Below are 12,865 nucleotides of genomic sequence, written 5' to 3' on the forward strand. Positions count from 1 at the left end.
ATCTGATCAGTCATCAGAGTGACTTCTGAAGGCAAACTTGGTGAAGAACTTGGTACCAGTTTGTAAACACAGAGTAAGGGTGATGGAGTGTATGGCAGGACAAATAAGGATTGAAAGAGTCAACAGCACAACCTGTTCAACAGAGTTGGGGCTTATAACTAGATAATCAGTCAGTTCTGTAGTGTCATAGAGGGACCGGATTCTGATGATCGTAAAAGGATATGGACATGTGGGCTACAAACAGTACTTACCAGCAACATCAGGATGACGAAATACTACAAAAAGTGGATAGTCCTTATGATAACGTGATGTACAAGGATTTCAGTGATTGGTGGATTTGCTTACTTACCCTGTAAGTCTATTGAACTGTCAGATTTGAGATTACCAAGGTTAAGTAAATTTGTGTACAGTTTGGCACTCTAGTGAATGAGATACAGTTTCAATTTGGTTAATCAGCTATTGTGAGCAACAGAACCTTGAACTCTTAAAACAATTCTATTTTGTTACGCCTGTCTGGCGTATAAAGAACATCATTCAATGATTCATGCTCCTATTCACATTAAACAAGAGGCCAAATGGGCCAGCACCCCCCACCTGGTATTCAATGCTTTCATCTGACTTACTTGGTCTTCAAAATGGGCTGAAGTCAATAGCCAAACGTATTACAATTATGTTACTCCCGGTCAACATAATTTATCCTGAGCAATAATTTATTGATTTCACAACCAAATTCTCTTGATCTTTATGTCAATGGGAAAATTACATCAGAGTATTCAAACTTTAACTTTCAAATTTATGTCAAGGTAATTTCTTTTAACACATTCAGCCACTAAATGAAAAATGTGTTGCATGTAAAAACACCATGATTCTAGGAATTTCCATTCAGCAGAAAAGTTCTCAGCAAACTTGATCCCAGTGAACAAATATCTATAAGCTTATTTTGTTATCTCCATCGAAATCCTTTGAACTCTTTGAGCTTAAAATGGCTCCAATTTTTTTTTATGCGAACATTGTTGGACTTCAATCTTTAAACATTTCAGCCAAATATCATGCTTCTATTCTTTTAAGCGTGAATCAAGGTCATTTCTTTTCAGAAACTATGACTGGGCTTTATCATAGAAATCTATTAGCCAATTATCATAACACCAACTGGTTTGTTGGAAAGGTAATGGACGACAGAATGCGTGCCATGGCATAAGGTAGCCTGGAGGAATCTTATTCAAACAGGAGAACCTTATAACGACAATTAAGCATTTATATTTTCTCAGCCATACATAAACTTTACATTCTTCTCTGAACCCTAAATTCCCATGCCCTAATCCTTTTATCTTAACTATTGCCGACTTAAAATCATGCCACAATGTATTAGGTCGTAATCAAGAAAACCAGTAACCTGATAACTAGATTACACATTGAAAGCTTCTGAGGTGCAATGTTTTTAACAGTTTTAAAGTTGCAGCTTTTGGTTGCTGAAACGTGTCACCTGATTGTATCAAAAGTTTGAACAAAAAGTAGAGCTTATTGAAAATACAAAGAAGAGCTCGTTGAGTGTTTTAAAGAAGAGCTCATTTCAGATGTCATACCTTACGTATAAAAGATGGGTGGAAAAATTGAAAATTGCTAAAATCTTGTATCTGCATGTATTTCAGAATGTTGACCTAAATTTCCAAATGCCCATGTCAATAGTCTGTTAAATGACTAACACTGAGCATATTCAACACTTAATAGATGTGAAAAATAAACCTTTCTATCTGTCGGAAAGACATTTGATATGCTGTATTTCATCCAGTAGGAAAGATTTCATTGACATAAAAAATGGACAACCATTTGGGAAACAAATTAGAAAATATTTCTATATTCTGTGATACATCAAAAGTAGCACGCCACCTTAATACTGATAGTCGCTCTTATATGTGATTAAAAATATAACTGTACAATAAACAGAATGATAAACTACAGGTAAGACTGTACTAAGTAATATATAGAACTCTATATAATACACACTGCCGGATACCTTGATCACCTGTTCTGTACCAGCACACCTGTACACAATATGCCTCCCATTAACACCTTTAACCTGGTCAAACCTGACTCCTTGATCACCTGTTCTGTACCAGCACACCTGTACACAATATGCCTCCCATAAACACCTTTAACCTGGTCAAACCTGACTCCTTGATCACCTGTTCTGTACCAGCACACCTGTACACAATATGCCTCCTATAAACACCTTTAACCTGGTCAAACCTGACTCCTTGATCACCTGTTCTGTACCAGTACACCTGTACACAATATGCCTCCCATAAACACTTGTAACCTAGTCAAACCTGACTCCTTGATCACCTGTTCGGTACCAGCACACCTGTACACAATATGCCTCCCATAAACACTTGTAACCTGGTCAAACCTGACTCCTTGATCACCTGTTCTGTACCAGTACACCTGTACACAATATGCCTCCCATAAACACTTGTAACCTGGTCAAACCTGACTCCTTGATCACCTGTTCTGTACCAGTACACCTGTACACAATATGCCCCCCATAAACACCTGTAACCTAGTCATCAAATACATCTATTACCTACCTCTTCCCATGAGCTCTGTCTGAGCACCTGTATACGGTAAACCAAGAGCAGTCATGAATGAACTCTATGAATGATCCAAAGTTATCAATATGCCATATACACTACCTGTATTCCAGGAGTGTATGTTTCTCCACAGAACCCATGAAATCCACAATACCAATGAGATCCTCAATACCTATGAGCTTTACCTATGAACATCAAAATACCCACAAGCTCCACAACAGCCACAAGCTCCAAAATACCCATGAGCTCCACAGCAGAAATGGACTACAAAACACCCATGAGCTTTATCCAAGAACATCATAATACCCATGAGCTCCTCAATACACATGAGCTCCTCAATACCCATGAGACCCACAATACCCATGAGACCCACAATACCCATGAGCTCCTCAATACCCATGAGCTCCTCAATACCCATGAGACCCACAATACCCATGAGCTCCTCAATACCTATAAGCTCCTCCATGCTCCTCAATACCCATGAGATCCTCAATACCACTGAGACCCACAATACTCATGAGCTCCACAGTAGGCTTCACTATACCCCTTAGCTTATCACAGTCCCATGAGTGCCACTGTGCCAAAGAGCTCTACAACACTCATGAGCACATCAACTCTTCCACTAAAACACTGACAGCATGTGATACAGAATGTTAAACCATCAATCAGGATCATGGTGACAAGAGTTGAAATCAAATCAGATTCTCTTTGTACATAAAGGTATCAAATATATCACATGCTAACTTTCATTTCTCCCTGAAAATAAAACATGGCACCCTCCATCCCTGTACAATACTTCATCTTGCTATGGCAAACTTGGAATAATACAAACTGCCGATAACGTCCATTACATAATTAATGCAACTAGCAGAGAATGAGTTAACATGCCTAAAGCTTGTAGCGATTATATCATCAATAGCATCTGTTTAATAGCAACAAAAAATAGAAACTGGCACTTTATCAGTTTTCAATTCACCGACATAACATTTTGCAGATTTTGGTTACCATAGAAACATTCTACAAACAAATTCATGACATGGAGCCATTGACTAATGTAATGTTAATTAAAGTTGGTTGAAGTTATATTTTGATAATTTTCGCTTTTTGACTTTTAATTACATATCTGTTATAGTCATGCCTTGGGGAGGACTGACGTATAGGACATTTTTTATTACAAATCTGCAAAATACTTTGTCGAGGTTGAATGTAATGCTGTTAAGGTGTTATCAATACCTGGGACTCCTGTGCTCTCATCTCCTGTGTCGCAGGGAAAGGAAAGCACTCATATATCTACATATACACATTTTGTTAAATCAATATATTTATTCATTAAGTGTTTTAAACTAGTCAGATCCATTTAAGTGGCTTGATAAAAATAGTCATTATTCCCTCAATATGTACCTTTTTCAGCTTTCAGATATAATTAAAAATGATATTCTGCAATCTCTCATATAGGACCAGGAAAAGTTTTACTTCATTTTCGTCACAAACAACTTTTTTTTCATAAATTCATTAAGAATATTTAAGAACATAACATTTCAAACTCTATTTGGCATACAAGCTTTTCTTAACACAGTACAACCATCACATTGTTATATAACAAATGATAAAAATTTGCTGAAAAAATCACACAGACATTTTTTTGTAAACCAGACTGTGTACTGCTTATTCTACAGTCATGAGCAAAAAAACTCTTTTCCAAAATGGACAACATCAGCCAAATACAACAGAAAAACTGTTTTCTATAATTCAGCATTCACAAAGCTCATTCATTAAATTTAACAATATTTTCAGAAGTAAAAACCTGACAGAAGATTTAAATGATATTTAAGCACACTCCTCATCATTTCTATATCTTCCATGCACTTTACGGGTCACATCAACAATCACCAAAGTTGTGCATCACACTTTTAAAAATTTGCAACAGCCAGTGTTCGACAAAAAAAAAGATGAAATCAATGTCGATTTTAAGAACTATAGAAAATTATTTCTGATTTGCTGCAAAAGCAGAATTGGAAATTGGAGGCTGTGTTACATAGCTGATGCATTTCTGACAAAATTGTTATTGTACGATATCAACTGCTGTTGATTCAGCCCTTGATTTGGCCAGGGGAAAAGACATGAGCAGTACAGCCAGTATATTTCTTAGACACAGCTGAAGAAAGCTTAGTTTCAGCCTGTTGTGTTACTTACTGTCTATGATTTGTGATTCAAATGTTATAAAGAAAAACACAGAAAATGTTAGAAGAAATATAACAAGTAATTTATAGTATCTAAAATCAGAAAGAAAAATGTAATAAACTCTAACTAATATTGATTCTATGCTAAAAAAATTGTAAATGAAGTACTTTAATCTCTGATATTTAAGAGGTAATACAATTTGTACACAGTACTCAGCTAGTCAGCCTGCTTAAAAAAAGGAGTGATTAAAAAAAAAAAATTAAAAAAAATAAATGCAAAAGATTGGATCTCTAAAAGTGGAAAGACAATGAAGACTGATATATACATGTACGTGTGCTTGATTTTTAAAGTCTGATATTACTGTACATATGTCTATCTTACTATTGAATAAATAAATTTAAAAAAATGATTACCTCCCCTGAATGGTTTTTCACATCCATCACAGCGAGCAGCAAACTTGTCATCATGGCAGTCGGAGCAAAAAATATTCTCATTTTTAGGAGCAAAGGGTTGATCAACCAAGGACTTTTGGCATTCAAAACACTTAAAACAAAACTCGTGCCAGTGGCGATCCTTGTACGACAGGTCCTGAAACACAAAATATTCCACATTACAACATCTGACTTTCTACAGACATTTCTCAGATATTTTACACAAATCAACATGATGAATTCATGTATTAATGACAGACAATACAAATACTTTTAATAATGATAATAATTTTCAGAGAATGTGATAACTTTAAAATGTTTATAAAACATGAATGACCCTCTTTCTATTCATATCAAATATGTTACTGAGACTACAGGAAAAATATTCACTAAATCTGTGGATGTGAAATTGATTTTGATGATTTGGGATGGGAGGCAACTCCCCCAGAAGTAAACTTCTTCCAGTTTTTAAATTCTGATTACTGTAAAATATTCTATCTTGTTTAAGTGCTTTTCACATTGAAAGCATTACGCTACAACCTTGCTGCACTAACGAAAGCTTCTGTATGTTATTTATTTGGCAATTATTTTGGAATCAGGATTTCATCAAAATTGACCAAACATTGATGATCTGCTTAAATTTGGCAACGCCAAATTAGAACAATTTATAGTGGTTAAAAAGCAGTCATTTTGATCCAGAAATATGTGTTAATAGAATAAATATTTCACATAAATTATGATATTTTGCTATAAAAGTCTAAATTTACAAGTACATGATAGTGCAGGAAAAACTTAAGAATCTAGATCTAATAGACAGGAATCTGATACACACAGCATATTTCTACAGTAGTATTTCTTTAGAAGTATATTTAATCACTGCATGTGTTGTAAGTATGTCTTTCATGAATCTCAGGTATTCACTTGGTGTGTGTTCCACTTAGCATTATACTACAAGCATGGTCTGCTTCATCTAGTTATCTAATATTTTGATGGTAGATATCGTTCCTATTTTTATTCACTCATAGAGAACAGTAAAATTTTGCTTTAGGTTTGTCAGATTGAAATTTTTTGAAAGTGAAGTATGAAACCAAACCGTGCACCGAGAGGACATGGTTGACAGATAGATCATTGACCCCTTCTCTTCAGGCTCCAGAAATAAGACATGAGAGTTGGTACAGTGGAATGTGCAAAATAAGAAGATGGGAGAGTTCCAAAAATGAAAGCAGCTTTAGTCATCGCATTCCAGGCAAGGAAGCAACAGATCATACCATTGAAATATATAAGGTCAATTAAACCAACTTCTAATTAATACACATGTATTTGAATCCAGTTAGGTCAACTTTAGTACAACACTGGCTGTTATCATTAACAAATAGGGTCATCAGAGAAAGGTTACCCTACCAACATGGACAAAATTTAAGTGTGAGAAATAACAAAGGGTAATAACTCCGAAATTATGCAAAAGACAATGATATTTCTTGTACACTGCACTTAACCCTGATCAGATTTATCTACCTACAAAATTTTATGTTAATACCTCTTATCGTTTTTGTGTTATCCTCCGGACAATATTAAGATGGACGGATGAATAGACTGACGGACAAAGCAGTGACTGTATGCTCGCCCTTTGGGGAACGTTAAAATGTGTATTTGTCATATATATTCACAGTATACTTATAAATTGTCATCAAAAACTCATTCGCAGAAAGAAAATCGATTTAAAATATCTGTGAGTTTTATGCATCATAAAGATATGGTGCAATTCTGTGTGAAATATGTGTCTATCTCTGCCTTTCATAAGGGTACAATCTCTGCCTTTTGTAAGGGCACAATCTCCAACTATCGTAAAGGTGCAATACTGTCTTTGTAACTGTAACTTAATTCTTTAAGAATAATAACAGACAATGCTTCAAATTATTTGAAGCTTGATTCTATTTTCTAATCAAATTTCTAGAATCTAACCAAATTCAGTACCAAGAAAAATGGTTGAATCATCTGATATCATAGCTGTAGTGTATCAATCAATTCATACTAAAGTTGTTTTATTTTGTAAATTGGACAGAACGGCTGGCAATATGCCATTATACAAAACCATGTGGAGAATTCAAACTTGCTCCCCTGTAGAAACTGATATGGAAGCTGGTCAAAAATAAATCACAGTGAATTCCAGATCTAAAACACCTATAAATTAGAAAAGGGTCGATATCACACACAAATCAATGTTAATGGACTATCATCTTTCTGAAATCCTTGTAGAGAGGATTCCCACTGCAATCAGCCACAAAATACATTCTTACATTGGTGTCAAATGTACTGTGAAATATATAAAATATAGTCTCCTGCATGTAAAACACACACACCCCGAAAACCCCCCCAAAATGTAATTCCTACTTAATATATATACATAGACAGCCAGCAAGACACAAGAATAGTGTAATGAACAAGGGGAGATAACTCCAGCTGTCTTGAAGAATTATCATCTGTCGGCCGTCTGTATGTGATCTTGGCATGTCACCATCTCCTTCTATCACCAGTATGTGTGTGGGGGAGAGGGGTGGAGGATTTGGGGGTGGAGGTTGGGGGGAGGCAAAAGAGACGGTATTATGTTTTTAAAAAAATCACTTCTTTCAAGGAAAAGCTCATTGTAAATTATGAAAACACACTCTCAGAGAAATACAAAGATAATTATCTTTCTGAATGTCACTTCAACATACAATGAATGCTCTCATCAGATATGTTAATACGCAATAACATTTATCTTCACATTTCATAGTACACAAATTATTTCTGACTGAAACCAAAAATAACCACTGTTACATGGCAGTGTTTGCCAAGGAACTCAATCAACAGCAAGAAATATTCCCAGTAACAGTGTCAAAACAGCTCTGAAATAACCAATTGTCATTGGCTCTTATTTGACTCCGTTAGCTACCCGCCCACCCATCCCTCATTCCTTATCACAGTAAACACAGCTCCATGGTCCAATAATGTCCTTCATATGGTTGATTACTTTTCAATGGCTCTCTTTAAGGTTTGTACAGAACAATCAAATGCGTATCTAATGTATTTGCATGTTCCCTAATTACCAGTGCTTATGTATGGATACTGTGTTAAAAGATTTAGTTGGTTCAGCTCCTTAGTAATTTCTATGTTGAAAGATTCAGCGATGAAATATTATAAGCCTTAATTTCTCATGGAACAGTGACATAATATATTATAGTATTATACAGCATCAAGATAATGGAGATGATTATATTAAACCCAATAATCTATTAGACTGCAAATCAAACATTCATAGGCATTGTTTCCCAAAATGTCATCAAAATGTTGTCCAGATTTTTTTTCTCCAGAACTGTTCCAAGCCTGCAAACAGAATGATTACTAAGTAAGGGCTCAGTGACAATAGTAGTGGTGCACCATCAGTGCTCAAGTGACATACATCATTGATGGTGCAGACAAGTCCTTTGTATTATAGCAACAAAGGTTCAAAAGCACTTTTGGAGGAAGGGATTCATGTTGGATAATAAACGAGGTATCTAGAGAAATTTCTGACATTCACAGTGCAGACAACATATTTAGCAAACTGAATGCTTGGCTATAGCTTTCAGTAAAACTATGTTGATTAGAATTCTCAATCAGATCTGATAATTTCTGATGAGCTTAATGGATCATCTCAGCACGCAAAAATGTGTTTGCCAATGAGTTCTCTCCTTCATTTTTGATGTATTCCATCTGTGTAAGACCAGGAGTTCTGTGGACCTACTGACATATGCTGACTGTTTATAAATAAAACCTGCCATTACATGTCTCTCCAATAAATATTGTTTTGTCTGTAACACTAACTAATAATTACCCAGGTAGCCTTAAACAGATGCCACCAGATTTGAAAAACAAACAGTATGAACATGAGCTCAGTACCTGAAGCTGATATTGTATTGGAACATATTTGGAAGGCAACAGACCAATCAGGATCTCAGAGAATGATTTCATGATATGTCAGACCATTGGCAAAATAAGCAAAACCCAACCCCCTCAACATCCCCCACCTCACCCCCAAACCCCCTTAAACCCCTGACTTGTTATCAGTTTACAGTAATTGGCACTCATAGGCTACTTATAGAGCACCATTGTATGTTGTCTGGATTTCTTAAGAGTTATTCTTTTTGGCGATGACAATGAAAATCTGGCTCAAAGTGTTTATAAAGGGATGAAGAAGCATTTTAAATCTTCCCATCACAAACCACGAATCCTGACCGATAAAATCACAGGGCTGATATGCTGAATTAAGTCTTCTTGGTAAAGGTTAAATGTGTTGTCAGGGTGATTACCTCCCCTGATTTGCGGCCTGGATTGTGTCAGACACTATGACATGCTCCCCAAGATACAAAACATCACCACAATAGAGACCCTCATTTACACAACCAGAAAACATGAATTTTCCTAATCTTCCATGTATACAATTGTATCTTCGATGAAATTATCATATGTGGTCTTTGACCTTCTGATTTTGACCAATTACTGTCTTAATATGACATTATGTAAAAATTGATGATATTTTATAGGATAAATATGAACCAAATCTATTGACAGCTTCTAAATATATGACAATGATTCAGAACTGATGGGACAGGTACAGATAGGTAACACTATATGCGCCCTCCCCTCACCTCCCCCATCCATAACTTCCTCTAAACAAACAGATATCGAGAAAAAGTAAAACCTTCAACATTACTCTGAACCAGATTCTAAACTAAGGTCACAATTGGGGAAAAATAATATCAGCTTTTCTGCAATTTTAGATAAAACATTTCTATTATTATCTCCAGAAACAAAATGTTACTAAATACGTTTATCTTTAGGATAACCTTTTGACAATCAATGTCATCTTTATCAGAGTCTAGCAGTGGTATAGACACTGTGGTGTACAGATCTAGAATACAATCTTGTCATGATCAAGACTGTTTTCACTGCAGAAATAATTACATAACAGCAAAGCTGCTAAAAAAGGGAATGTTTGATCTTCTCATCAATATTCCTTGATGATATTCTTGTCAGTCATATTAGAAAAACAGTCTAACTCCAGTTTATTGATTTTTAAATTCTAAACAGGATAATTAGATTAAGGGGAAAAAGAATGTGTACATTTCACACACAACATGCATTCCATTGACTACCAAGTTCTCCTAACATCCTATATATGAAACGTCTGCATAAAGCAGTGTCTGTATCATATAGGTATGTTTTCTTCACAAATGTCATGGTTTTCTGATTGATATACCCACTAATCAGTCATGTGAAATTGTTCCTCATTTCTGTTTTTTATAGTGATACCAATGTGACCTTGAAGAACATATTTTTCTGAGTGACAGAAATATGACCTTGAAGAAATCTTCTGTGTGACTGATCTGTGACCTAACTTAAAGTACATTGCTTTATGTGTGACTGAGCTGTGACCTTGAAGAACATTTTGCTTGTGTGACTGAGCTGTGACCTTAAAGAGCATTTTGTCAGTGTGACAGAAATGTGACCTTGAAGAGCATTTTGTCTGTGTGACTGAACTGTGATATTGAAAAAAGTTTTTGTCTGTGTGTCGGAGTTAGATTCTGGTTTCCTGTAGATCCCTTCATAAACTACAGCCTTCTAAATCTTTTCTGACAGCAGACCTGCACTGCATCTGCAGGGCTCCTGAACTTCCCAGCAGATTCCAGTAGTTATCAGCTGTGCATTGGATTGCATAACGCAGCTATTAGCACGTAATAAGATAATGATAATTATCAAACAATAACCCTCAGTATTTGATAATGCCTATCAGCAGACAACTCTACAATTCAAAATGTTGTGTGTACCAGTATAAAAGGAAAATTGGTAAGAGTACATACTGTCTGAAAGTCGCCAAACTATACACATATTTATCATAAACCACTGGATGACAATTACATACAGAATGGGAAAATGTCACTATCACAGCCGTGTCATCACTATCACAGCCGTGTCATCACAACTACATACAGAATGGGAAAATATCACTATCACAGCCGTGTCATCACTATACACAGCCATGTCATCACAAGTACATACAGAATGGGAAAATGTCACTATCACAGACGTGTCATCACAAATACATACAGATTGGGAAAATGTCACTATCACAGCCATGTCATCACTATCACAGCCATGTCATCCCAACTACATACAGAATGGGAAAATGTCACTATCACAGCCGTGTCATCACTATCACAGCCGTGTCATCACAAGTACATACAGAATGGGAAAATGTCACTATCACAGACGTGTCATCACTATCACAGCCGTGTCATCCCAACTACATACAGAATGGGAAAATATCACTATCACAGCCGTGTCATCACTATCACAGCCGTGTCATCACAACTACATACAGCATGGGAAAATAATATTATATATAATATAACATCAATTACAGGAGAGTAAAGGTGTATAATGCTGAGTATTTATAAAGCTCGGTATAGTACAGATATAAAATAGGTAAAATGCAACTCTAATAAAACCAATTCAACTTTCCGGTTCTAGCTCTACTCCACCATAACTGCAAGGTGACAGGATTTTGTTTCATTTTCTGAATTAGAATTCTATAAGTAGAAATAGAAATTACAAACAAACTGCCCGAGACAATTTCCTAGAAATTCTCCAGATATGGGTCTGCAAATAGCAGTCATAACCATAAATGTAATAGCAAGTTGACCACGGGCAGTAAAATTCTCTAAGGTTCAATAACGATCCAAATGTCAGCCATCTGCAACGGTACCATTAACCTTTACAAAAATAGCAGGGATTCATAAAGATAAATCATTATTATCCAATCTCTCAACAGAAACATTGCCAGACACAAATGTTGTAACAAAGTGCAATCATGACACACCCCATATCTATTACTGTAAGATTTGTTGTTTCAGCGGTTCATATGGTTCAGAATGAAGCAAATGGGATATGTCTTTGTTGGAGTATGTCCTTCAATTGTCTTTTGTTTCCTTAGTTCATTTTCATTCTCCAGACATCTATCATTTACATCTTATTCAATCTTCTATAATATAGCTAACAAAAATGAAAATTTCTCAAAAATAACAGCTTTAACAGCAGAATTGTTATCTAACATTACCATATTAAATCTACGACTGTGACTGAACCCTATGAATGCAGGTAAAGATTTACTAATTGACAATATATCAATCATTAATGTTGTCAATAGCAACAGACATTTCTGTTGTCATTAGTAGAAGTAGATTTATCTAAATCAAACAAGAAACAAAGGCAATGAAACAATGCTTCAAAATGGCAGACAGCAGAAAGTTACCTTCAATCGCAATCCTCAAATATGCCTTAAGATATCACGTCTGATTCAATGTCTAGGGGTGAACTTATTGCATGTAAATGAAATTGTACTGACTTAAAAAAAAAATTAAACAGTATTACATATTACTATCAAATATGGGCATATTTTGGGATAAATATAGCATACTGCCTGTTCTATTTAAATACAACAGACAAATTTTTGAACATTCGGGAGAATTGAGAGAGAAATCTGTGACTGATTCTACAGTGACGGAGACAAATTGATCAAGATTTGTTTACAGAAATCCTCATTTGATCTAACCCTACAGTCCAGTGCAGCTGGAAGGCATTGAGAAT

At 35.5% G+C, this 12,865-nt stretch overlaps 1 protein-coding gene across 2 annotated transcripts in view; it reads right to left on the reverse strand.

Annotated features, from left to right (window-relative positions):
• LOC132561018 (four and a half LIM domains protein 2-like) overlaps positions 1 to 12,865 on the reverse strand; it is a 55,188-nt gene that overhangs the window by 11,175 nt on the left and 31,148 nt on the right. Inside the window, exons 3-4 of one of the 2 annotated variants that reach the window (XM_060225734.1) lie at positions 5,183 to 5,357; positions 252 to 275 (exon numbers count right to left, since the gene is read on the reverse strand). In XM_060225734.1, coding sequence (XP_060081717.1) covers positions 252 to 275; positions 5,183 to 5,357 — 199 coding nt within the window. The remainder of the gene's footprint in view (positions 1 to 251; positions 276 to 5,182; positions 5,358 to 12,865) is intronic. The other variant, XM_060225735.1, reaches the window with a different exon arrangement.

This window comes from Ylistrum balloti, unplaced genomic scaffold (genome assembly GCF_031769215.1).
Source record: "Ylistrum balloti isolate Yb309-2 unplaced genomic scaffold, AGI_CSIRO_Ybal_v1 Utg371138, whole genome shotgun sequence".
Taxonomy (NCBI): domain Eukaryota; kingdom Metazoa; phylum Mollusca; class Bivalvia; order Pectinida; family Pectinidae; genus Ylistrum; species Ylistrum balloti.